The sequence below is a fragment of the Chaetodon trifascialis genome, chromosome 16 (assembly GCF_039877785.1).
Source record: "Chaetodon trifascialis isolate fChaTrf1 chromosome 16, fChaTrf1.hap1, whole genome shotgun sequence".
NCBI lineage: Eukaryota > Metazoa > Chordata > Actinopteri > Chaetodontiformes > Chaetodontidae > Chaetodon > Chaetodon trifascialis.
The window spans coordinates 22142777-22170776 of record NC_092071.1 but is presented as its reverse complement, the minus strand read 5'-3'; the positions used below and the strand labels follow the sequence as shown (position 1 = coordinate 22170776).

The following is a 28000-nucleotide window of genomic DNA, read 5'->3' as shown; positions in this document are numbered from 1 at the left end:
ATTGTGATATTAAACAAAGAAAGTTATTTAGATGGAAACAGAATTATTGTTGACTTAATTTCATATCATGACAAACAATAAGAAAGTCAGTGATAATTCTTTCTTTTTGTGAAGGAGAGGATGACTTCCATGAAAGCACGGGTCGGCAAATGGACATCAACAGTCAAAAAGACTTTTCCAGTGCATACATTTCAACTTCAAGAACCACGGAAGGAGAGACACAGAGTCTCCCTTGAAGATCAAACATTTAAAATTCTAACAGGCAAAGAAGGAGCAGAAAATGGCATTATAAATGAGGCCATGTCTTTGCAGCAATCTTTAATATTAGAAGATCAGCATCAAAGTGAGGACATCAAAAAACAGGAACATATGCATTCAGAGCACACACAGACACAAAAACTCAAGTTTGTTGCGGTGAACATTAAGGAAGAGCAGAATGTTTTCTCACAGATGCAGACAGAAATTCATGAAGAAACATCAGTGGATGATGATCAGGCAGAAATAGCAATACATGGAAGAGAAAAGGTAAAATTGGAAAATCAGATATACAAACTCAAGGAGAGAGAGGACCAAATAAGGGAGCAAATCACGTGTGCTATGAAGAACATGAAAGAAAGAAAGCAAGAGATAGAGAGGCTCATTATGGAAATAAATGACCTACAGAGCCAGAGACCAGGGACTGCAACTGGGTTACCAAGTACAGTAAGGGAAACGGGAATTGTGGAGGAAGGACTGACTGGACTCTGGAAAGAAACCAATGTTTCCAAACATGAAATAATTGAACATGAAGTGAGAATGCAAAAAGAGAAGGGCAATATGGTGAAACAAGAAGTAACTGATGAGTCTGACTTGAAAAGATTAGACACTGAGAAGCACAAACAATGCCAGGAATCGAGAGACAATCTAGAGACACATGTTCCTGAGATGGATGGACGTTCTTATAAAAAGGACACAGGAAGTGCTGATATACAAAGACTTAGGGCAGAGATTCATAGAACACAAGAAATCATAAGATTTGTGAAACTAGGACTTGAAAACCAAGCTGAAGAAAGTCACATCATATCACATGAGGACGGTGAAATTGAGGGATTGCTGCAAGACATGAAACAATTCCAAGAGCTTTTGAAAATGGTAAAAGCTGGAATGAGACAAAGTGAAATGCATCTGAAAGAAGAGAGGAGCAACATGAAATCCATGAAAATCACAGCCAAAAAACAGAGAAGAGAACTGGATCAAAGGTTGGAGAAAATTTTGAGAGAGACAGACGAACTGAATATTTTAAAAATAAAACTGCAGAGACAAACTGAAGCGACTGAGCAGAAGTTGGAGAAAATGGCAAAAGTGAAGAGCGCCATGGTGACAATGACTGCTAAGATTAGACAGAAAAGTGAAAACATAGAGATTATTATGAAGGAGACCAAAGTCAAACTGGGCCAATTAGAAGACCGGAATGAGATGATTGAGGCAACAAAACAAGAACTGGAATACAAATATCTTTTAATATCACAGGAAAGAGCTGACCTTGAAAAACTCATAACTGAAGTTAGGCAACAAAAATCTGCCTTGGAAAATCTAGAGGGAGAGAACGGAGACATAAGGAAAAATGTCACAGCTGAAACAGATACAGAAAAGGACAAAATGACAAAAAACAGAATGTGCAATGAAATGGAGCAAATGCAAAATGAAATTGTCAGACTCAGATCAGAAAATAAGACACTGGAGGAGCAAATGAAACTGATAATGGAGAGTTTGGTTGAGAAAAACAGTGAAATTGAACAACTGAAAAGGGAAATAAGTGAGCAAGTGAAACAGAAAACTGAGAAAGAAGAGCTTGAGATGCTCAAACAACAGATTGAAGTCAAGAGGGAGAAAGTGAGAATAGGAAGACAACAAGCTGAGGCAGAAATCCACGAGATGAATCGTTTAAGGGAGAGTATTGAAAGACAGAAGCCAGAGCTCGATGAAAGAGTGTACATGGCCAAAAAAGAAATGAGAGAGCTGGAGCTGCTGAAGTCAGAGCTTGAAACAAAGAAAAAAGAAAGCGAACAGATATTTAGAATGACCATGAGGAAGAAGGAGGAGGCTGAAATAATGTGGAATGAAATACAAAGAGAAAAGAAATTACTGAGGATAGATACCAAAAAGAGACAAAGAGAATTAGACCAAAGACTGGAGAAAACCAGGAGAGAGAGGGATGAGTTAGAAATGCTGAGGATAAAACTGCATCAACAGAAGGCAAAGTTTGCTGATGAAAAGCAGAGTATCGAAGACAAGACGACTCTTGTCCAAGTATGCAAAGAGGATGAAAAGCAAAGGCAGGAAAAGCAAGAGGTGGAACTGCTCAGGCAGAGGGCTGAAATGGTACACCACAGCTCAAAAGTCATGAATTCTATTACTGATCTTCAAAACATGACACAAAAGGTTCATGCACATTTGGAAGTAATTAAGGGGAAGATGAGAATTCTGGAAAATGTAAATGTAAATTTAGGGAAACAAATAGGTGAGCTTGAAGCGTTAAAAGCACAGAGTAGGACTGCAAGTGACAAAATAAGCAAACTTAAATCTCAGATAAAGATGGACTTTGAAAAAATGACAACACAAGCAAAAGCAGAGAGGGATGAAATGGTCAGTGTATGGGATGATATCCAAAAACACAAACAGGAACTTGAAATCAGTCTAGAGAACATCAAAAGAGAAAGAAGAGAGATGGAAGTGTTGAAGTCAGAGTTGGAAATCAGAAAAAGAGAAAATCACCAGATGACCCGAAAAGGCATTAGAAAAGAGCAAGAAGTTAAGAATATGTGGGCTGAGATCCAAGGACAAAAAGTTGCCCTCAAGAGGGACACATGGAGGAGGAAGAAAGAGCTCGACCAGAGAATGGAGAGGATCATCAGAGAGCGCGATGAACTAGAGATTATGAAACTGAAGCTACAAAGAGAAAAAGAGGAGAGCAAAGGTGAAATGAAACAGCCAGGAATGTCAGCTGTCACGAACATTCCAAATAAAATTCAAAGGGCCTGGGAGCTAATTCAGTTATGGATGAAGAAATATGAACTTAGGAAAAAACACAGTGAAGATTTGAAAGGAGAACTTGAAGATCAAAAACAACAAATGGAGGCCCACGCAAAAATCATGAACCAGGAAAGAGAGGAAATGGAACATATGAAGATGGCCATTAAAAGAAAAAAGGAAATGATGATATGTGCTTTAAAGAATATACAACTAGAGCAGATGCATTTGAAAAAAGTGGAAATGACTATACCAAAGGAAAATCTACTGTTGGAAATGGAAGAACTTGACAAACTGAAGGCAGAGCTGAAGCAAGAGAGAGAGGATCTGGATAGAGTGAAGGAGATGATGAACAAAGAGAAAATAGACTTGGAGCTGATGAATTCTGACATCCAGAAACAAACGGACATATTAGAACAAGAAAAGCAAGTTCTTAAAGAGGAAAGAGACAAGCTGGATATCACAAAGGCTGAGCTACAAAAGCAGAAGGAACAGGCAGACAGTCTGTTCCAAGAGGTAGACAGAGAGAAAAACAACATCAGAGATCTGACCCTTCAGGTTGAGACACAAAGAGACAACCTTGAAAATGCCACAAACATGATTACCTTAAAACAACAAGAACAAGAACTCAAGGAACATGAGTTTGAAAGACGAGAAGAAGAACTGGAATCCAGTAAGAACAAGGTGCTGACAGAAAGGGAGGAATTGGAAGTTTTGAGGAAGGATGTCCACAAGAAGAAAGAAGATCTTGAAGTTGCCATGAACAACATGAGTGGAGAGAGAGAACAACTCAATCAGATGAAGATTAGCATTGACACGGACAGACAAGCACTTGAGAATGAGAAAGTTAAAATGGACGCAGAACTGTCTGAGTTTAAAAGGAGGGAAGTTCAGTTCATGAGTGATACACAATCTCTGAAAGATAAAGTCAAGGAGTTGAATGACAAGATGTGTAGACACATGAAAAACAAAATCGACAAATTAGACCAAAACAATATAGATGTGCAAAGATTATGCCTCGTATTGCAACAAAAGCTTGAAGACTTTGATCAAGAGAGAGACCAGATATCAATTTATGCTAAGATGATACAGAGAGAAAAGGATGATCTGAAAGGGAAATTATCAGATATGGTCATCCAGAGAGAAGACATGGGAAATCAATGGAAGCAAAATCTACTGTTGGAAATGGAAGAACTTGATAAACTGAAGGCAGAGCTGAAGCAAGAGAGAGAGGATCTGGACAGAGTGAAGGAGATGATGAACAAAGAGAAAGTGGACTTGGAGCTGATGAATTCTGACATCCAGAAACAAACTGACATATTAGAACAAGAAAAGCAAGTTCTTAAAGAGGAAAGAGACAAGTTGGACATCACAAAGGTTGAGCTACAAAAGCAGAAAGAACAGGCAGACAGTCTGTTCCAAGAGATAGACAGAGAGAAAAACAACATCAAAGATCTGACCCTTCACGTTCAGACACAAAGAGACAACCTTGAAAATGCCACGAACATGATTGCCTTAAAACAACAAGAACAAGAACTCAAGGAACATGAGTTTGAAAGACGAGAAGAAGAACTGGAATCCAGTAAGAGCAAGGTGCTGACAGAAAGGGAGGAATTGGACGTTTTGAGGAAGGATGTCCACAAGAAGAAAGAAGATCTTGAAGTTGCCATGAACAACATGAGTGGAGAAAGAGAACAGCTCGCTCAGATGAAAACTGACTATGACAAAGAGAGAGAAATGATGTTGACTGAAAAGGACAGCATGGAAGATGAAAGGTCTGAGCTGAAGATGAGAGAAGATCAACTCATGACTAAAATGAAGTCAATAGACACTTTGAGATTACATCTTCAACAGCTGAAGGAAAGAATGACTCAAGACATGAAAAATAAAATTGACAGTTTGCAAGAAAACATTGAAGATGTGCGAAAGCTCTACACTGAATCTGAACAAAAGCTGGCAGAACTTGACGAACAGAAAGAAAACATGACTTGTCATAGTGAGCTGTTAGAGACCGAAAAGAAAACTTTGATGAGTATAATGTCAGACATGATCCTACAGAGAAGGGACATGGAAAATCAATGGAAGCAAAAGGTTGTGTTGGAAGAACAAGAACTAGATAAACTGAGGGCAGAGCTGAAGCGAGAGAGAGAGGATCTGGATAGAGTGAAGGAGATGATGAACAAAGAGAAAATAGACTTGGAGCTGATGAATTCTGACATCCAGAAACAAACGGACATATTAGAACAAGAAAAGCAAGTTCTCAAAGAGGAAAGAGACAAGCTGGATATCACAAAGGCTGAGCTACAAAAGCAGAAAGAACAGGCAGACAGTCTGTTCCAAGAGATAGACAGAGAGAAAAACATCAAAGATCTGACCCTTCAGGTTGAGACACAAAGAGACAACCTTGAAAATGCCACGAACATGATTACCTTAAAACAACAAGAACAAGAACTCAAGGAACATGAGTTTGAAAGAGGAGAAGAAGAACTGGAATCCAGTAAGAGCAAGGTGCTGACAGAAAGGGAGGAATTGGAAGTTTTGAGGAAGGATGTCCACAAGAAGAAAGAAGATCTTGAAGTTGCCATGAACAACATGAGTGGAGAAAGAGAACAACTCAATCAGATGAAGATTAGCATTGACACGGACAGACAAGCACTTGAGAATGAGAGAGTTAAAATGGACGCAGAACTGTCTGAGTTTAAAAGGAGGGAAGTTCAGTTCATGAGTGATACACAATCTCTGAAAGATAAAGTCAAGGAGTTGAATGACAAGATGTGTAGACACATGAAAAACAAAATTGACAAATTAGACCAAAACAATAGAGATGTGCAAAGATTATGCCTCGTATTGCAACAAAAGCTTGAAGACTTTGATCAAGAGAGAGACCAGATATCAATTTATGCTAAGATGATACAGAGAGAAAAGGATGATCTGAAAGGGAAATTATCAGATATGGTCCTACAGAGAGAAGACATGGGAACTCAATGGAAGCAAAATCTACTGTTGGAAATGGAAGAACTTGACAAACTGAAGGCAGAGCTGAAGCAAGAGAGAGAGGATCTGGATAGAGTGAAGGAGATGATGAACAAAGAGAAAGTGGACTTGGAGCTGATGAATTCTGACATCCAGAAACAAACTGACATATTAGAACAAGAAAAGCAAGTTCTTAATGAGGAAAGAGACAAGTTGGACATCACAAAGGCTGAGCTACAAAAGCAGAAAGAACAGGCAGACAGTCTGTTCCAAGAGATAGACAGAGAGAAAAACAACATCAAAGATCTGACCCTTCACGTTCAGACACAAAGAGACAACCTTGAAAATGCCACGAACATGATTGCCTTAAAACAACAAGAACAAGAACTCAAGGAACATGAGTTTGAAAGACGAGAAGAAGAACTGGAATCCAGTAAGAGCAAGGTGCTGACAGAAAGGGAGGAATTGGAAGTTTTGAGGAAGGATGTCCACAAGAAGAAAGAAGATCTTGAAGTTGCCATGAACAACATGAGTGGAGAAAGAGAACAACTCAATCAGATGAAGATTAGCATTGACACGGACAGACAAGCACTTGAGAATGAGAGAGTTAAAATGGACGCAGAACTGTCTGAGTTTAAAAGGAGGGAAGTTCAGTTCATGAGTGATACACAATCTCTGAAAGATAAAGTCAAGGAGTTGAATGACAAGATGTGTAGACACATGAAAAACAAAATTGACAAATTAGACCAAAACAATAGAGATGTGCAAAGATTATGCCTCGTATTGCAACAAAAGCTTGAAGACTTTGATCAAGAGAGAGACCAGATATCAATTTATGCTAAGATGATACAGAGAGAAAAGGATGATCTGAAAGGGAAATTATCAGATATGGTCATCCAGAGAGAAGACATGAGAAATCAATGGAAGCAAAATCTACTGTTGGAAATGGAAGAACTTGACAAACTGAAGGCAGAGCTGAAGCAAGAGAGAGAGGATCTGGATAGAGTGAAGGAGATGATGAACAAAGAGAAAGTGGACTTGGAGCTGATGAATTCTGACATCCAGAAACAAACGGACATATTAGAACAAGAAAAGCAAGTTCTTAAAGAGGAAAGAGACAACCTTGAAAATGCCACGAACATGATTACCTTAAAACAACAAGAACAAGAACTCAAGGAACATGAGTTTGAAAGACGAGAAGAAGAACTGGAATCCAGTAAGAGCAAGGTGCTGACAGAAAGGGAGGAATTGGAAGTTTTGAGGAAGGATGTCCACAAGAAGAAAGAAGATCTTGAAGTTGCCATGAACAACATGAGTGGAGAAAGAGAACAACTCAATCAGATGAAGATTAGCATTGACACGGACAGACAAGCACTTGAGAATGAGAGAGTTAAAATGGACGCAGAACTGTCTGAGTTTAAAAGGAGGGAAGTTCAGTTCATGAGTGATACACAATCTCTGAAAGATAAAGTCAAGGAGTTGAATGACAAGATGTGTAGACACATGAAAAACAAAATTGACAAATTAGACCAAAACAATAGAGATGTGCAAAGATTATGCCTCGTATTGCAACAAAAGCTTGAAGACTTTGATCAAGAGAGAGACCAGATATCATTTTATGCTAAGATGATACAGAGAGAAAAGGATGATCTGAAAGGGAAATTATCAGATATGGTCCTACAGAGAGAAGACATGGGAAATCAATGGAAGCAAAATCTACTGTTGGAAATGGAAGAACTTGATAAACTGAAGGCAGAGCTGAAGCAAGAGAGAGAGGATCTGGACAGAGTGAAGGAGATGATGAACAAAGAGAAAGTGGACTTGGAGCTGATGAATTCTGACATCCAGAAACAAACTGACATATTAGAACAAGAAAAGCAAGTTCTTAAAGAGGAAAGAGACAAGTTGGACATCACAAAGGTTGAGCTACAAAAGCAGAAAGAACAGGCAGACAGTCTGTTCCAAGAGATAGACAGAGAGAAAAACAACATCAAAGATCTGACCCTTCACGTTCAGACACAAAGAGACAACCTTGAAAATGCCACGAACATGATTGCCTTAAAACAACAAGAACAAGAACTCAAGGAACATGAGTTTGAAAGACGAGAAGAAGAACTGGAATCCAGTAAGAGCAAGGTGCTGACAGAAAGGGAGGAATTGGACGTTTTGAGGAAGGATGTCCACAAGAAGAAAGAAGATCTTGAAGTTGCCATGAACAACATGAGTGGAGAAAGAGAACAGCTCGCTCAGATGAAAACTGACTATGACAAAGAGAGAGAAATGATGTTGACTGAAAAGGACAGCATGGAAGATGAAAGGTCTGAGCTGAAGATGAGAGAAGATCAACTCATGACTAAAATGAAGTCAATAGACACTTTGAGATTACATCTTCAACAGCTGAAGGAAAGAATGACTCAAGACATGAAAAATAAAATTGACAGTTTGCAAGAAAACATTGAAGATGTGCGAAAGCTCTACACTGAATCTGAACAAAAGCTGGCAGAACTTGACGAACAGAAAGAAAACATGACTTGTCATAGTGAGCTGTTAGAGACCGAAAAGAAAACTTTGATGAGTATAATGTCAGACATGATCCTACAGAGAAGGGACATGGAAAATCAATGGAAGCAAAAGGTTGTGTTGGAAGAACAAGAACTAGATAAACTGAGGGCAGAGCTGAAGCGAGAGAGAGAGGATCTGGATAGAGTGAAGGAGATGATGAACAAAGAGAAAATAGACTTGGAGCTGATGAATTCTGACATCCAGAAACAAACGGACATATTAGAACAAGAAAAGCAAGTTCTCAAAGAGGAAAGAGACAAGCTGGATATCACAAAGGCTGAGCTACAAAAGCAGAAAGAACAGGCAGACAGTCTGTTCCAAGAGATAGACAGAGAGAAAAACATCAAAGATCTGACCCTTCAGGTTGAGACACAAAGAGACAACCTTGAAAATGCCACGAACATGATTACCTTAAAACAACAAGAACAAGAACTCAAGGAACATGAGTTTGAAAGACGAGAAGAAGAACTGGAATCCAGTAAGAGCAAGGTGCTGACAGAAAGGGAGGAATTGGAAGTTTTGAGGAAGGATGTCCACAAGAAGAAAGAAGATCTTGAAGTTGCCATGAACAACATGAGTGGAGAAAGAGAACAACTCAATCAGATGAAGATTAGCATTGACACGGACAGACAAGCACTTGAGAATGAGAGAGTTAAAATGGACGCAGAACTGTCTGAGTTTAAAAGGAGGGAAGTTCAGTTCATGAGTGATACACAATCTCTGAAAGATAAAGTCAAGGAGTTGAATGACAAGATGTGTAGACACATGAAAAACAAAATTGACAAATTAGACCAAAACAATAGAGATGTGCAAAGATTATGCCTCGTATTGCAACAAAAGCTTGAAGACTTTGATCAAGAGAGAGACCAGATATCAATTTATGCTAAGATGATACAGAGAGAAAAGGATGATCTGAAAGGGAAATTATCAGATATGGTCCTACAGAGAGAAGACATGGGAACTCAATGGAAGCAAAATCTACTGTTGGAAATGGAAGAACTTGACAAACTGAAGGCAGAGCTGAAGCAAGAGAGAGAGGATCTGGATAGAGTGAAGGAGATGATGAACAAAGAGAAAGTGGACTTGGAGCTGATGAATTCTGACATCCAGAAACAAACGGACATATTAGAACAAGAAAAGCAAGTTCTTAAAGAGGAAAGAGACAACCTTGAAAATGCCACGAACATGATTACCTTAAAACAACAAGAACAAGAACTCAAGGAACATGAGTTTGAAAGACGAGAAGAAGAACTGGAATCCAGTAAGAGCAAGGTGCTGACAGAAAGGGAGGAATTGGAAGTTTTGAGGAAGGATGTCCACAAGAAGAAAGAAGATCTTGAAGTTGCCATGAACAACATGAGTGGAGAAAGAGAACAACTCAATCAGATGAAGATTAGCATTGACACGGACAGACAAGCACTTGAGAATGAGAGAGTTAAAATGGACGCAGAACTGTCTGAGTTTAAAAGGAGGGAAGTTCAGTTCATGAGTGATACACAATCTCTGAAAGATAAAGTCAAGGAGTTGAATGACAAGATGTGTAGACACATGAAAAACAAAATTGACAAATTAGACCAAAACAATAGAGATGTGCAAAGATTATGCCTCGTATTGCAACAAAAGCTTGAAGACTTTGATCAAGAGAGAGACCAGATATCATTTTATGCTAAGATGATACAGAGAGAAAAGGATGATCTGAAAGGGAAATTATCAGATATGGTCCTACAGAGAGAAGACATGGGAAATCAATGGAAGCAAAATCTACTGTTGGAAATGGAAGAACTTGATAAACTGAAGGCAGAGCTGAAGCAAGAGAGAGAGGATCTGGACAGAGTGAAGGAGATGATGAACAAAGAGAAAGTGGACTTGGAGCTGATGAATTCTGACATCCAGAAACAAACTGACATATTAGAACAAGAAAAGCAAGTTCTTAAAGAGGAAAGAGACAAGTTGGACATCACAAAGGTTGAGCTACAAAAGCAGAAAGAACAGGCAGACAGTCTGTTCCAAGAGATAGACAGAGAGAAAAACAACATCAAAGATCTGACCCTTCACGTTCAGACACAAAGAGACAACCTTGAAAATGCCACGAACATGATTGCCTTAAAACAACAAGAACAAGAACTCAAGGAACATGAGTTTGAAAGACGAGAAGAAGAACTGGAATCCAGTAAGAGCAAGGTGCTGACAGAAAGGGAGGAATTGGACGTTTTGAGGAAGGATGTCCACAAGAAGAAAGAAGATCTTGAAGTTGCCATGAACAACATGAGTGGAGAAAGAGAACAGCTCGCTCAGATGAAAACTGACTATGACAAAGAGAGAGAAATGATGTTGACTGAAAAGGACAGCATGGAAGATGAAAGGTCTGAGCTGAAGATGAGAGAAGATCAACTCATGACTAAAATGAAGTCAATAGACACTTTGAGATTACATCTTCAACAGCTGAAGGAAAGAATGACTCAAGACATGAAAAATAAAATTGACAGTTTGCAAGAAAACATTGAAGATGTGCGAAAGCTCTACACTGAATCTGAACAAAAGCTGGCAGAACTTGACGAACAGAAAGAAAACATGACTTGTCATAGTGAGCTGTTAGAGACCGAAAAGAAAACTTTGATGAGTATAATGTCAGACATGATCCTACAGAGAAGGGACATGGAAAATCAATGGAAGCAAAAGGTTGTGTTGGAAGAACAAGAACTAGATAAACTGAAGGCAGAGCTGAAGCGAGAGAGAGAGGATCTGGATAGAGTGAAGGAGATGATGAACAAAGAGAAAATAGACTTGGAGCTGATGAATTCTGACATCCAGAAACAAACGGACATATTAGAACAAGAAAAGCAAGTTCTCAAAGAGGAAAGAGACAAGCTGGATATCACAAAGGCTGAGCTACAAAAGCAGAAAGAACAGGCAGACAGTCTGTTCCAAGAGATAGACAGAGAGAAAAACATCAAAGATCTGACCCTTCAGGTTGAGACACAAAGAGACAACCTTGAAAATGCCACGAACATGATTACCTTAAAACAACAAGAACAAGAACTCAAGGAACATGAGTTTGAAAGAGGAGAAGAAGAACTGGAATCCAGTAAGAGCAAGGTGCTGACAGAAAGGGAGGAATTGGAAGTTTTGAGGAAGGATGTCCACAAGAAGAAAGAAGATCTTGAAGTTGCCATGAACAACATGAGTGGAGAAAGAGAACAACTCAATCAGATGAAGATTAGCATTGACACGGACAGACAAGCACTTGAGAATGAGAGAGTTAAAATGGACGCAGAACTGTCTGAGTTTAAAAGGAGGGAAGTTCAGTTCATGAGTGATACACAATCTCTGAAAGATAAAGTCAAGGAGTTGAATGACAAGATGTGTAGACACATGAAAAACAAAATTGACAAATTAGACCAAAACAATAGAGATGTGCAAAGATTATGCCTCGTATTGCAACAAAAGCTTGAAGACTTTGATCAAGAGAGAGACCAGATATCAATTTATGCTAAGATGATACAGAGAGAAAAGGATGATCTGAAAGGGAAATTATCAGATATGGTCCTACAGAGAGAAGACATGGGAACTCAATGGAAGCAAAATCTACTGTTGGAAATGGAAGAACTTGACAAACTGAAGGCAGAGCTGAAGCAAGAGAGAGAGGATCTGGATAGAGTGAAGGAGATGATGAACAAAGAGAAAGTGGACTTGGAGCTGATGAATTCTGACATCCAGAAACAAACTGACATATTAGAACAAGAAAAGCAAGTTCTCAAAGAGGAAAGAGACAAGTTGGACATCACAAAGGCTGAGCTACAAAAGCAGAAGGAACAGGCAGACAGTCTGTTCCAAGAGATAGACAGAGAGAAAAACAACATCAAAGATCTGACCCTTCACGTTCAGACACAAAGAGACAACCTTGAAAATGCCACGAACATGATTACCTTAAAACAACAAGAACAAGAACTCAAGGAACATGAGTTTGAAAGACTAAAAGAAGAACTGGAATCCAGTAAGAGCAAGGTGCTGACAGAAAGGGAGGAACTGGAAGTTTTGAGGAAGGATGTCCACAAGAAGAAAGAAGATCTTGAAGTTGCCATGAACAACATGAGTGGAGAAAGAGAACACCTCAATCAGATGAAGATTAGCATTGACACGGACAGACAAGCACTTGAGAATGAGAGAGTTAAAATGGACGCAGAACTGTCTGAGTTTAAAAGGAGGGAAGTTCAGTTCATGAGTGATACACAATCTCTGAAAGATAAAGTCAAGGAGTTGAATGACAAGATGTGTAGACACATGAAAAACAAAATCGACAAATTAGACCAAAACAATAGAGATGTGCAAAGATTATGCCTCGTATTGCAACAAAAGCTTGAAGACTTTGATCAAGAGAGAGACCAGATATCAATTTATGCTAAGATGATACAGAGAGAAAAGGATGATCTGAAAGGGAAATTATCAGATATGGTCCTACAGAGAGAAGACATGGGAAATCAATGGAAGCAAAATCTACTGTTGGAAATGGAAGAACTTGACAAACTGAAGGCAGAGCTGAAGCAAGAGAGAGAGGATCTGGATAGAGTGAAGGAGATGATGAGCAAAGAGAAAGTGGACTTGGAGCTGATGAATTCTGACATACAGAAACAAACGGACATATTTGAACAAGAAAAGCAAGTTCTTAAAGAGGAAAGAGACAACCTTGAAAATGCCACGAACATGATTACCTTAAAACAACAAGAACAAGAACTCAAGGAAGATGAGTTTGAAAGACTAAAAGAAGAACTGGAATCCAGTAAGAGCAAGGTGCTGACAGAAAGGGAGGAACTGGAAGTTTTGAGGAAGGATGTCCATAAGAAGAAAGAAGATCTTGAAGTTGCCATGAACAACATGAGTGGAGAAAGAGAACAGCTCGCTCAGATGAAAACTGACTATGACAAAGAGAGAGAAATGATGTTGACTGAAAAGGACAGCATGGAAGATGAAAGGTCTGAGCTGAAGATGAGAGAAGATCAACTCATGACTAAAATGAAGTCAATAGACACTTTGAGATTACATCTTCTACAGCTAAAGCAAAGGATGACTCAAGACATGAAAAATAAAATTGACAGTTTGCAAGAAAACATTGAAGATGTGCAAAAGCTCTACACTGAATCTGAACAAAAGCTGGCAGAACTTGACGGACAGAAAGAAAACATGGCTTGTCATAGTGAGCTGTTAGAGACCAAAAAGAAAACTTTGATGAGTATAATGTCAGACATGATTCTACAGAGAAGGGACATGGAAAATCAATGGAAGCAAAAGGTTGTGTTGGAAGAACAAGAACTAGATAAACTGAAGGCAGAGCTGAAGCGAGAGAGAGAGGATCTGGATAGAGTGAAGGAGATGATGAACAAGGAGAAAATAGACTTGGAGCTGATGAATTCTGACATCCAGAAACAAACGGACATATTAGAACAAGAAAAGCAAGTTCTTAAAGAGGAAAGAGACAAGCTGGATATCACAAAGGCTGAGCTACAAAAGCAGAAGGAACAGGCAGACAGTCTGTTCCAAGAGGTAGACAGAGAGAAAAACAACATCAGAGATCTGACCCTTCAGGTTGAGACACAAAGAGACAACCTTGAAAATGCCACAAACATGATTACCTTAAAACAACAAGAACAAGAACTCAAGGAACATGAGTTTGAAAGACGAGAAGAAGAACTGGAATCCAGTAAGAGCAAGGTGCTGACAGAAAGGGAGGAATTGGAAGTTTTGAGGAAGGATGTCCACAAGAAGAAAGAAGATCTTGAAGTTGCCATGAAGAACATGAGTGGAGAAAGAGAACAACTCAATCAGATGAAGATTAGCATTGACACAGACAGACAAGCACTTGAGAATGAGAGAGTTAAAATGGACGCAGAACTGTCTGAGTTTAAAAGGAGGGAAGTTCAGTTCATGAGTGATACACAATCTCTGAAAGATAAAGTCAAGGAGTTGAATGACAAGATGTGTAGACACATGAAAAACAAAATCGACAAATTAGACCAAAACAATAGAGATGTGCAAAGATTATGCCTCGTATTGCAACAAAAGCTTGAAGACTTTGATCAAGAGAGAGACCAGATATCAATTTATGCTAAGATGATACAGAGAGAAAAGGATGATCTGAAAGGGAAATTATCAGATATGGTCCTACAGAGAGAAGACATGGGAAATCAATGGAAGCAAAATCTACTGTTGGAAATGGAAGAACTTGACAAACTGAAGGCAGAGCTGAAGCAAGAGAGAGAGGATCTGGATAGAGTGAAGGAGATGATGAGCAAAGAGAAAGTGGACTTGGAGCTGATGAATTCTGACATCCAGAAACAAACGGACATATTAGAACAAGAAAAGCAAGTTCTTAAAGAGGAAAGAGACAACCTTGAAAATGCCACGAACATGATTACCTTAAAACAACAAGAACAAGAACTCAAGGAAGATGAGTTTGAAAGACTAAAAGAAGAACTGGAATCCAGTAAGAGCAAGGTGCTGACAGAAAGGGAGGAACTGGAAGTTTTGAGGAAGGATGTCCACAAGAAGAAAGAAGATCTTGAAGTTGCCATGAACAACATGAGTGGAGAAAGAGAACAGCTCGCTCAGATGAAAACTGACTATGACAAAGAGAGAGAAATGATGTTGACTGAAAAGGACAGCATGGAAGATGAAAGGTCTGAGCTGAAGATGAGAGAAGATCAACTCATGACTAAAATGAAGTCAATAGACACTTTGAGATTACATCTTCTACAGCTAAAGCAAAGGATGACTCAAGACATGAAAAATAAAATTGACAGTTTGCAAGAAAATATTGAAGATGTGCGAAAGCTCTACACTGAATCTGAACAAAAGCTGGCAGAACTTGACGGACAGAAAGAAAACATGGCTTGTCATAGTGAGCTGTTAGAGACCGAAAAGAAAACTTTGATGAGTATAATGTCAGACATGATTCTACAGAGAAGGGACATGGAAAATCAATGGAAGCAAAAGGTTGTGTTGGAAGAACAAGAACTAGATAAACTGAAGGCAGAGCTGAAGCGAGAGAGAGAGGATCTGGATAGAGTGAAGGAGATGATGAACAAAGAGAAAGTGGACTTGGAGCTGATGAATTCTGACATCCAGAAACAAACGGACATATTAGAACAAGAAAAGCAAGTTCTTAAAGAGGAAAGAGACAACCTTGAAAATGCCACGAACATGATTACCTTAAAACAACAAGAACAAGAACTCAAGGAACATGAGTTTGAAAGACTAAAAGAAGAACTGGAATCCAGTAAGAGCAAGGTGCTGACAGAAAGGGAGGAACTGGAAGTTTTGAGGAAGGATGTCCACAAGAAGAAAGAAGATCTTGAAGTTGCCATGAACAACATGAGTGGAGAAAGAGAACACCTCAATCAGATGAAGATTAGCATTGACACGGACAGACAAGCACTTGAGAATGAGAGAGTTAAAATGGACGCAGAACTGTCTGAGTTTAAAAGGAGGGAAGTTCAGTTCATGAGTGATACACAATCTCTGAAAGATAAAGTCAAGGAGTTGAATGACAAGATGTGTAGACACATGAAAAACAAAATCGACAAATTAGACCAAAACAATAGAGATGTGCAAAGATTATGCCTCGTATTGCAACAAAAGCTTGAAGACTTTGATCAAGAGAGAGACCAGATATCAATTTATGCTAAGATGATACAGAGAGAAAAGGATGATCTGAAAGGGAAATTATCAGATATGGTCCTACAGAGAGAAGACATGGGAAATCAATGGAAGCAAAATCTACTGTTGGAAATGGAAGAACTTGACAAACTGAAGGCAGAGCTGAAGCAAGAGAGAGAGGATCTGGATAGAGTGAAGGAGATGATGAGCAAAGAGAAAGTGGACTTGGAGCTGATGAATTCTGACATCCAGAAACAAACGGACATATTAGAACAAGAAAAGCAAGTTCTTAAAGAGGAAAGAGACAACCTTGAAAATGCCACGAACATGATTACCTTAAAACAACAAGAACAAGAACTCAAGGAAGATGAGTTTGAAAGACTAAAAGAAGAACTGGAATCCAGTAAGAGCAAGGTGCTGACAGAAAGGGAGGAACTGGAAGTTTTGAGGAAGGATGTCCACAAGAAGAAAGAAGATCTTGAAGTTGCCATGAACAACATGAGTGGAGAAAGAGAACAGCTCGCTCAGATGAAAACTGACTATGACAAAGAGAGAGAAATGATGTTGACTGAAAAGGACAGCATGGAAGATGAAAGGTCTGAGCTGAAGATGAGAGAAGATCAACTCATGACTAAAATGAAGTCAATAGACACTTTGAGATTACATCTTCTACAGCTAAAGCAAAGGATGACTCAAGACATGAAAAATAAAATTGACAGTTTGCAAGAAAACATTGAAGATGTGCAAAAGCTCTACACTGAATCTGAACAAAAGCTGGCAGAACTTGACGGACAGAAAGAAAACATGGCTTGTCATAGTGAGCTGTTAGAGACCAAAAAGAAAACTTTGATGAGTATAATGTCAGACATGATTCTACAGAGAAGGGACATGGAAAATCAATGGAAGCAAAAGGTTGTGTTGGAAGAACAAGAACTAGATAAACTGAAGGCAGAGCTGAAGCGAGAGAGAGAGGATCTGGATAGAGTGAAGGAGATGATGAACAAAGAGAAAATAGACTTGGAGCTGATGAATTCTGACATCCAGAAACAAACGGACATATTAGAACAAGAAAAGCAAGTTCTTAAAGAGGAAAGAGACAAGCTGGATATCACAAAGGCTGGGCTACAAAAGCAGAAGGAACAGGCAGACAGTCTGTTCCAAGAGGTAGACAGAGAGAAAAACAACATCAGAGATCTGACCCTTCAGGTTGAGACACAAAGAGACAACCTTGAAAATGCCACAAACATGATTACTTTAAAACAACAAGAACAAGAACTCAAGGAACATGAGTTTGAAAGACGAGAAGAAGAACTGGAATCCAGTAAGAGCAAGGTGCTGACAGAAAGGGAGGAATTGGAAGTTTTGAGGAAGGATGTCCACAAGAAGAAAGAAGATCTTGAAGTTGCCATGAAGAACATGAGTGGAGAAAGAGAACAACTCAATCAGATGAAGATTAGCATTGACACAGACAGACAAGCACTTGAGAATGAGAGAGTTAAAATGGACGCAGAACTGTCTGAGTTTAAAAGGAGGGAAGTTCAGTTCATGAGTGATACACAATCTCTGAAAGATAAAGTCAAGGAGTTGAATGACAAGATGTGTAGACACATGAAAAACAAAATTGACAAATTAGACCAAAACAATAGAGATGTGCAAAGATTATGCCTCGTATTGCAACAAAAGCTTGAAGACTTTGATCAAGAGAGAGACCAGATATCAATTTATGCTAAGATGATACAGAGAGAAAAGGATGATCTGAAAGGGAAATTATCAGATATGGTCCTACAGAGAGAAGACATGGGAAATCAATGGAAGCAAAATCTACTGTTGGAAATGGAAGAACTTGACAAACTGAAGGCAGAGCTGAAGCAAGAGAGAGAGGATCTGGATAGAGTGAAGGAGATGATGAGCAAAGAGAAAGTGGACTTGGAGCTGATGAATTCTGACATCCAGAAACAAACGGACATATTAGAACAAGAAAAGCAAGTTCTTAAAGAGGAAAGAGACAACCTTGAAAATGCCACGAACATGATTACCTTAAAACAACAAGAACAAGAACTCAAGGAAGATGAGTTTGAAAGACTAAAAGAAGAACTGGAATCCAGTAAGAGCAAGGTGCTGACAGAAAGGGAGGAACTGGAAGTTTTGAGGAAGGATGTCCACAAGAAGAAAGAAGATCTTGAAGTTGCCATGAACAACATGAGTGGAGAAAGAGAACAGCTCGCTCAGATGAAAACTGACTATGACAAAGAGAGAGAAATGATGTTGACTGAAAAGGACAGCATGGAAGATGAAAGGTCTGAGCTGAAGATGAGAGAAGATCAACTCATGACTAAAATGAAGTCAATAGACACTTTGAGATTACATCTTCTACAGCTAAAGCAAAGGATGACTCAAGACATGAAAAATAAAATTGACAGTTTGCAAGAAAATATTGAAGATGTGCGAAAGCTCTACACTGAATCTGAACAAAAGCTGGCAGAACTTGACGGACAGAAAGAAAACATGGCTTGTCATAGTGAGCTGTTAGAGACCGAAAAGAAAACTTTGATGAGTATAATGTCAGACATGATTCTACAGAGAAGGGACATGGAAAATCAATGGAAGCAAAAGGTTGTGTTGGAAGAACAAGAACTAGATAAACTGAAGGCAGAGCTGAAGCGAGAGAGAGAGGATCTGGATAGAGTGAAGGAGATGATGAACAAAGAGAAAGTGGACTTGGAGCTGATGAATTCTGACATCCAGAAACAAACGGACATATTAGAACAAGAAAAGCAAGTTCTTAAAGAGGAAAGAGACAACCTTGAAAATGCCACAAACATGATTACCTTAAAACAACAAGAACAAGAACTCAAGGAACATGAGTTTGAAAGACGAGAAGAAGAACTGGAATCCAGTAAGAGCAAGGTGCTGACAGAAAGGGAGGAATTGGAAGTTTTGAGGAAGGATGTCCACAAGAAGAAAGAAGATCTTGAAGTTGCCATGAAGAACATGAGTGGAGAAAGAGAACAACTCAATCAGATGAAGATTAGCATTGACACGGACAGACAAGCACTTGAGAATGAGAGAGTTAAAATGGACGCAGAACTGTCTGAGTTTAAAAGGAGGGAAGTTCAGTTCATGAGTGATACACAATCTCTGAAAGATAAAGTCAAGGAGTTGAATGACAAGATGTGTAGACACATGAAAAACAAAATAGACAAATTAGACCAAAACAATAGAGATGTGCAAAGATTATGCCTCGTATTGCAACAAAAGCTTGAAGACTTTGATCAAGAGAGAGACCAGATATCAATTTATGCTAAGATGATACAGAGAGAAAAGGATGATCTGAAAGGGAAATTATCAGATATGGTCCTACAGAGAGAAGACATGGGAAATCAATGGAAGCAAAATCTACTGTTGGAAATGGAAGAACTTGACAAACTGAAGGCAGAGCTGAAGCAAGAGAGAGAGGATCTGGATAGAGTGAAGGAGATGATGAGCAAAGAGAAAGTGGACTTGGAGCTGATGAATTCTGACATCCAGAAACAAACGGACATATTAGAACAAGAAAAGCAAGTTCTTAAAGAGGAAAGAGACAACCTTGAAAATGCCACGAACATGATTACCTTAAAACAACAAGAACAAGAACTCAAGGAAGATGAGTTTGAAAGACTAAAAGAAGAACTGGAATCCAGTAAGAGCAAGGTGCTGACAGAAAGGGAGGAACTGGAAGTTTTGAGGAAGGATGTCCACAAGAAGAAAGAAGATCTTGAAGTTGCCATGAACAACATGAGTGGAGAAAGAGAACAGCTCGCTCAGATGAAAACTGACTATGACAAAGAGAGAGAAATGATGTTGACTGAAAAGGACAGCATGGAAGATGAAAGGTCTGAGCTGAAGATGAGAGAAGATCAACTCATGACTAAAATGAAGTCAATAGACACTTTGAGATTACATCTTCTACAGCTAAAGCAAAGGATGACTCAAGACATGAAAAATAAAATTGACAGTTTGCAAGAAAACATTGAAGATGTGCGAAAGCTCTACACTGAATCTGAACAAAAGCTGGCAGAACTTGACGGACAGAAAGAAAACATGGCTTGTCATAGTGAGCTGTTAGAGACCAAAAAGAAAACTTTGATGAGTATAATGTCAGACATGATTCTACAGAGAAGGGACATGGAAAATCAATGGAAGCAAAAGGTTGTGTTGGAAGAACAAGAACTAGATAAACTGAAGGCAGAGCTGAAGCGAGAGAGAGAGGATCTGGATAGAGTGAAGGAGATGATGAACAAAGAGAAAGTGGACTTGGAGCTGATGAATTCTGACATCCAGAAACAAACGGACATATTAGAACAAGAAAAGCAAGTTCTTAAAGAGGAAAGAGACAAGCTGGATATCACAAAGGCTGAGCTACAAAAGCAGAAGGAACAGGCAGACAGTCTGTTCCAAGAGGTAGACAGAGAGAAAAACAACATCAAAGATCTGACCCTTCAGGTTGAGACACAAAGAGACAACCTTGAAAATGCCACAAACATGATTACCTTAAAACAACAAGAACAAGAACTCAAGGAACATGAGTTTGAAAGACGAGAAGAAGAACTGGAATCCAGTAAGAGCAAGGTGCTGACAGAAAGGGAGGAATTGGAAGTTTTGAGGAAGGATGTCCACAAGAAGAAAGAAGATCTTGAAGTTGCCATGAAGAACATGAGTGGAGAAAGAGAACAACTCAATCAGATGAAGATTAGCATTGACACAGACAGACAAGCACTTGAGAATGAGAGAGTTAAAATGGACGCAGAACTGTCTGAGTTTAAAAGGAGGGAAGTTCAGTTCATGAGTGATACACAATCTCTGAAAGATAAAGTCAAGGAGTTGAATGACAAGATGTGTAGACACATGAAAAACAAAATCGACAAATTAGACCAAAACAATAGAGATGTGCAAAGATTATGCCTCGTATTGCAACAAAAGCTTGAAGACTTTGATCAAGAGAGAGACCAGATATCAATTTATGCTAAGATGATACAGAGAGAAAAGGATGATCTGAAAGGGAAATTATCAGATATGGTCCTACAGAGAGAAGACATGGGAAATCAATGGAAGCAAAATCTACTGTTGGAAATGGAAGAACTTGACAAACTGAAGGCAGAGCTGAAGCAAGAGAGAGAGGATCTGGATAGAGTTAAGGAGATGATGAGCAAAGAGAAAGTGGACTTGGAGCTGATGAATTCTGACATCCAGAAACAAACGGACATATTAGAACAAGAAAAGCAAGTTCTTAAAGAGGAAAGAGACAACCTTGAAAATGCCACAAACATGATTACCTTAAAACAACAAGAACAAGAACTCAAGGAACATGAGTTTGAAAGACGAGAAGAAGAACTGGAATCCAGTAAGAGCAAGGTGCTGACAGAAAGGGAGGAATTGGAAGTTTTGAGGAAGGATGTCCACAAGAAGAAAGAAGATCTTGAAGTTGCCATGAAGAACATGAGTGGAGAAAGAGAACAACTCAATCAGATGAAGATTAGCATTGACACGGACAGACAAGCACTTGAGAATGAGAGAGTTAAAATGGACGCAGAACTGTCTGAGTTTAAAAGGAGGGAAGTTCAGTTCATGAGTGATACACAATCTCTGAAAGATAAAGTCAAGGAGTTGAATGACAAGATGTGTAGACACATGAAAAACAAAATCGACAAATTAGACCAAAACAATAGAGATGTGCAAAGATTATGCCTCGTATTGCAACAAAAGCTTGAAGACTTTGATCAAGAGAGAGACCAGATATCAATTTATGCTAAGATGATACAGAGAGAAAAGGATGATCTGAAAGGGAAATTATCAGATATGGTCCTACAGAGAGAAGACATGGGAAATCAATGGAAGCAAAATCTACTGTTGGAAATGGAAGAACTTGACAAACTGAAGGCAGAGCTGAAGCAAGAGAGAGAGGATCTGGATAGAGTGAAGGAGATGATGAACAAAGAGAAAATAGACTTGGAGCTGATGAATTCTGACATCCAGAAACAAACGGACATATTAGAACAAGAAAAGCAAGTTCTTAATGAGGAAAGAGACAAGCTGGATATCACAAAGGCTGAGCTACAAAAGCAGAAAGAACAGGCAGACAGTCTGTTCCAAGAGATAGACAGAGAGAAAAACAACATCAAAGATCTGACCCTTCACGTTCAGACACAAAGAGACAACCTTGAAAATGCCATGAACATGATTACCTTAAAACAACAAGAACAAGAACTCAAGGAAGATGAGTTTGAAAGACTAAAAGAAGAACTGGAATCCAGTAAGAGCAAGGTGCTGACAGAAAGGGAGGAACTGGAAGTTTTGAGGAAGGATGTCCACAAGAAGAAAGAAGATCTTGAAGTTGCCATGAACAACATGAGTGGAGAAAGAGAACAGCTCGCTCAGATGAAAACTGACTATGACAAAGAGAGAGAAATGATGTTGACTGAAAAGGACAGCATGGAAGATGAAAGGTCTGAGCTGAAGATGAGAGAAGATCAACTCATGACTAAAATGAAGTCAATAGACACTTTGAGATTACATCTTCAACAGCTAAAGCAAAGGATGACTCAAGACATGAAAAATAAAATTGACAGTTTGCAAGAAAACATTGAAGATGTGCGAAAGCTCTACACTGAATCTGAGCAAAAGTTCACTAAGTTCATTGTTGAACATCAGATGAGAGAATCAGAAATGTCTGAGCTCAGTGTCAGACTTTGCAGGCTCAGTAGTGTAATGAACTCCTTCGGAAGTCTGAGAGCTAAACTCAGACAGCTGAATGAAAGGACACATCAAGACTTTTCAAAGAATATGGACAGATTAGGGGAGAAAAGTGTCCACATACTCCAAATGTTATCAGTTCTGGAACTCAAGTGTGATGAAGTTATTCAACAGAATAACAAAATCAATGAGTATTTTGAGCTTATCCAAAGAGAGAAGAAGAACCTGACAACAATCACGTCTGATCAGGTGGTTAAAAATAAAGTTGGAGCAAATGAATGGTTGCAGGAGCAAGATGTGAAGAAGCGGGATTTGAATAAACTTGAAGAGATTCCTTGTGGGACAGATGTTCTGCAGCTAGAAGTAAGGATGCAGACTGAAGATTTTGAACATCAGTGGACATCAGAGGAAGATAAATATGTAACACTGTCCAAGTCAGCGGCAGAACAGGATGACTTTACAGGTGAAACAATGTCAGTTAGAGATTGTTTGCGGAACATTTGGAAGGACACTAAAATGGAACGGAAGGAGATCGATCAGATGAAACGCAGGGGTCATGAGATGAGAAGCAATCTGGAGGAAAGAATAAAGGTGATCAATCGGTTTGTTAAGAGGACATGGTTACAGAAAGAAAAGGAACCACTGGAGAAGACAAAGCTGGGCCAAAGACTAAGCAAGGACACATCTTACAGTGACCTCAAGAAAGGCGACAAAACCCTTGATGAAAAATACACAAAGATTCTTAAACTCAAGGTTCAGACGCTTGGTGAGATCGAGAAACTTCATGTCAAAGAAAAAGTGTCTGAGACACAACCAACTTGTGACAAAGCTAGTCAAACATTCGAGGTGGATATAACCACAGGAGATGCAACAGTGCAGGTAACAGAACAAGCTTCTCCTGCAATGTATGAAGAAACTGCAGCAGCTCCACAGACAGCCACTGGACTCCTCTGTCAGCTCCGACATTACTGCTGTCGCTGCTGCTGCCCTTGCTGTAAGCAAGAGTGCCCCGAGGAGAGATGAGAGACATGCATATTTTACACCTGTTTCTGGCATACATTTTCAATATAGAATTTCTATTTAAATCACACATTTGACTTTACCACAGGTAGTATGTGATGCACATGAAATGCATGGTCAGATTTTGTGTTGATGCTTTTATCTTGGGAATGTTTTTTTGTGAGAGGAATGTTCTGGTATGACCCATAATGATCAATAATTGCCTTTTGATAAGACTACAAAGCCTCTATAAGACACTGAACATTCTGGTGTTGCCAGTAGGAGGCAGTGTACCCCGTTTCTCCAATAGACTCTTTGTGAGCAGACTGTTGGTGCTATCTCATTCTCCTGAGCAAGAGTGCATCCAACAGAAGCATTCGTTCTCATGTTTTTACAGGTTTGTGGAGTTTTAAAACTTGTATAACTCCATATAACAAATGTGTTGTTTCACATTTGAATTATATGTTAGATCGATTTTGTAAGATTAACCAGTACATTTATATGTGATCTTGTGACCAAATAGAGAATGGTCATCTCCAGGCATGTGTTAATTTCCGGCTCCAGTACATTTCATTTTGAGTTAAGTATTTTTATTGGTGTTACTACTTGTTCTAAATAGATCTAAGTTAGATCTAAATAGTTCTCAGTCCGAGACCTGTTACAAATACAAAGATAACAGCTGGAAATTTGGGTTGTGAATGGTTCTGTTTTGGCAGTCCAGAAACTTGAAAAACTGAAAATTACTAGGCTGATGTTAGGTTTTGGAATTAAAAAAAAATTGCATAAGTGAAATCCAATTATTCTTTTGACATTTTTTTTAAACCATCATGAGAACCCCTTTAAAAGTGTTGTTGAAAAGTTAAAAATGTCAAAGTTTTTCTGAAATATATGAGACTTAGTACACATTTCAAAAAATGCTTTACCTTTCATTGCTCTTGCACCATGTTTTATTTTTGCTTGAGGTTTAATAGTGTATCTGAACCTTCTTATTGCATTTCCATTCCTTCATATTAAACATAATGTATTCAACTTAAGCATCAACTTTCTTCAATATTTAAGAAGTGACCTTAACAAGTTAATTTTCCATTTGTTTTTTGTGTGAAAACAATATCTAATTAAGAAATGATAATCATGTGGGAAAATTATGTGGAGGGACAGCACTATATGCTTTATGCTTCAATGGAAAAAACAAATGTATGTGTTAAATAATTTATTTCTTCTCGAAATCTTTGTCAAATAAAATTATCCATATTCTGACAACATTTTTCTGTCAGCATATTTATTTACAAGTATTTCAAGCTACTTGTTATTCACCATGATATAACTTGGATTTTAATCTTCTACTGTGCTCTAGCATTGTACTTGTTTAGTATCCTGCTTCTCTGGTCTCCTAAATTGTTCATCGTCAATTTGGTTGTAGTTGCAACTGGGGACATAGAACAATTGAAGCAAATACATTCAAGGTATGCTCATTTAATAAATCTGTTGTTTACCTTATATCTTGAATTCACTTTCACACATTGACATGCAGCCAAGAGGAGTTGGGGATTGAACCACCGGTCAACTGGTGGACAACCCACTCTACCTCCTGAATCGAGCAATGGTCACAGATCACAGGAACTCACTTAAAAATACAGTGTATCAACACGAATCCTGGCCTTCCTGCAAAAGGTGGCATATACTGGAAGGCATTAAGTGTTGACTTTCAGATAAAGCTGACTTGCATGAGAATCTGAGAGTGAGAGTGCCTGACTGGACCAAGTAAGTGGATGATCCTAAATATGAAAACATTGTGATCAGACTCCAATGTTTCCCAGCTAATCAAAATGAGTCCCTATATTTAAAAATACAATACAAAAAATACAAAAAAGATGTCGTCATTACATTTCCTGCATTTATCATTTTATTTGTTTGACTTTGTTTGTATCGTACATGCAAATCAATGTAACACAAAGTGCTTTACAGAATAAAAACACACACATACAAAAAGAAAACGTTCCCTCCCTAACCTCTAACACACACATTCCCCACACACCACCCTGATCCATGCACAAACATTAACTGACTATGTTATAAATATCGATTCAATAAAAACGGGAAACAAGGAAACGCTGTCATAAGTTTTCATGAATTCGCAATGAGGAAACACCAGAGGTAGAATAAAAATGCAAAAGGTTTGGAATAGCCAACTAAAATAAAAGACAGAAAAAAATTAAAAGACCACTCAGAACACCTGAGGGTTGTACAAGGTTCATAGAATAAAAGCAAATCTGATAAACAGGTAGGACAAAGACCATTAAGAGTTTAATAAACCAATGAAAGGATCTTAAAATCAATTCTGAACCAAACAGGCAGCCAGTGCAGAGACTTTAAAAATTGGTGTGAATATTTATCACACAGCAACCCACATTTACTAACATCAAAGAACTATATAAGGAAACCTTATATACTTTTATTATAAAGTCTTATTCTTAAACTTCAATTTTGATTATTTATTTACTTCATATGTATATGTAAACCTTGTTATGATATACACGATATGATAACAGAGCACAGGTAGGTGATAGTCAATAATAATACCTGGACTAGTAACAGAGGACTTTAAGTTCGTAAGAGCCCTTATTTTTGAATGTGCATAATGACATAAGCAACAACGGTGTGAATTTTTTGTGGCCACTTATTATTGCAAATTAGTCAGACATTTGAACATACAGCATTTAACTGGAACAACAATGTATGGAAAATAACAAACTAAAATAATATAAAGCCAGCAAGAGAAAAAACCCTCTGTTCCCAAAGTTATTTCTTGCGTTGGGGCCCTTTCTGATCAGTGTATCAGTGTTTACTTTTGTCCTGCCACACAGTCCGTGAGGGAGGGGGTATCAGGAAATCCCTTGAGGTTCAATACCAGTGGTTCGACTCAGCTCGCCACCCAGTTTACACTGGGAATCTATGGCTCTTGGGATCTGGGAATCACCTTGGGATCTGGAGAAACCTCGCACAAGCCCAGCAGGACAGTGAGACATGGCTAGCTGAGACCTCTTTTTAATATGTTACCAAAAAACCTGACCTATAGGCAGGTCAGACAAGATCCAAATGGCTTGTTACATTCAAACACTGTCTACATAAATCATGTTCACTTTCCAATTTCCCATGAATTATTACTGATTACTTATTATTACTGATTAAATGCACTGTGGTTACCTTAGTAACTAAAAAAAGATCATTAAATTCAATTCAATATTCCTTTATTAGTCCCACGAGGGGGAATTCCAATTTACACAAGCAAATTCAAAACAAGTATATATACAAAAGAGTGGGATAAAAGAATAACACCAACCTAAGAAATTGTAAATAGTATTTACAGATTGTTATGCACTGATTATTGCACTGATTATTGCACAGGTTATTGCACTGATTACTTGGAGCAGTTTCTGTTGTACAGTCTGACGGCTGCAGGAAGGAATGACCTGCGATACACACTTTGTCTGAAGAACATCCATCACAGTAAGTGACTAGTACAATTCAGATATGATAGCTTATTAGAACTGGCATAACATAACAGGAATGACATAAAAGTGCACATAAAATAACAGTACGTTCATTTTATTGAATCAGTTTCAGAGATATTAAAAAAAGTGTGCTTATTTACTCCTCCTGCACTATAGGCCTACTAGTGCAATAGAAAAGCTGCACCAAAAATTAATCTCTGAACCACCTCAAACTCACAAGCGAGATGGTGTAAGTTCGGTAATTTGCATTTGACTGATTCAAATTTCATCAGCATGAAATTGTAAACGTAGTGCTGGCTGCAGTCACGTATTTTAAAACATAAGAAATAATATCGAAGCAGCTCTGAGGGACACATTTCTCACCATTGGTCTGTGTTCGAGGGGCTGCACGGTGGCGCAGCAGGTAGTGCGCGTGTCTCACAGCAAGAAGGTTGCCGGTTCGATCCCCGGGTCAGACGGGGCCCTTCTGGGTGAAGTTTGCATGTTCTTCCCGTGCATGCGTGGGTTCTCTCCGGGTACTCCGGCTTCCTCCCACAGACCAAAAACATGCTCATTAGGTTAATTGA

General features: G+C 38.7%; 1 protein-coding gene across 1 annotated transcript in view; it reads left to right on the top strand.

Moving 5' to 3' along the window:
* Positions 1-25174, top strand: part of LOC139345053 (nuclear anchorage protein 1) — a 31425-nt gene extending 6251 nt beyond the window's left edge. Inside the window, exon 3 of the mRNA XM_070983510.1 lies at positions 115-25174. Within this exon, the coding sequence (XP_070839611.1) occupies positions 115-23946 (23832 nt within the window). The 3' untranslated portion in view covers positions 23947-25174. The remainder of the gene's footprint in view (positions 1-114) is intronic.
* The last annotated feature ends 2826 nt before the right edge of the window (positions 25175-28000 follow it).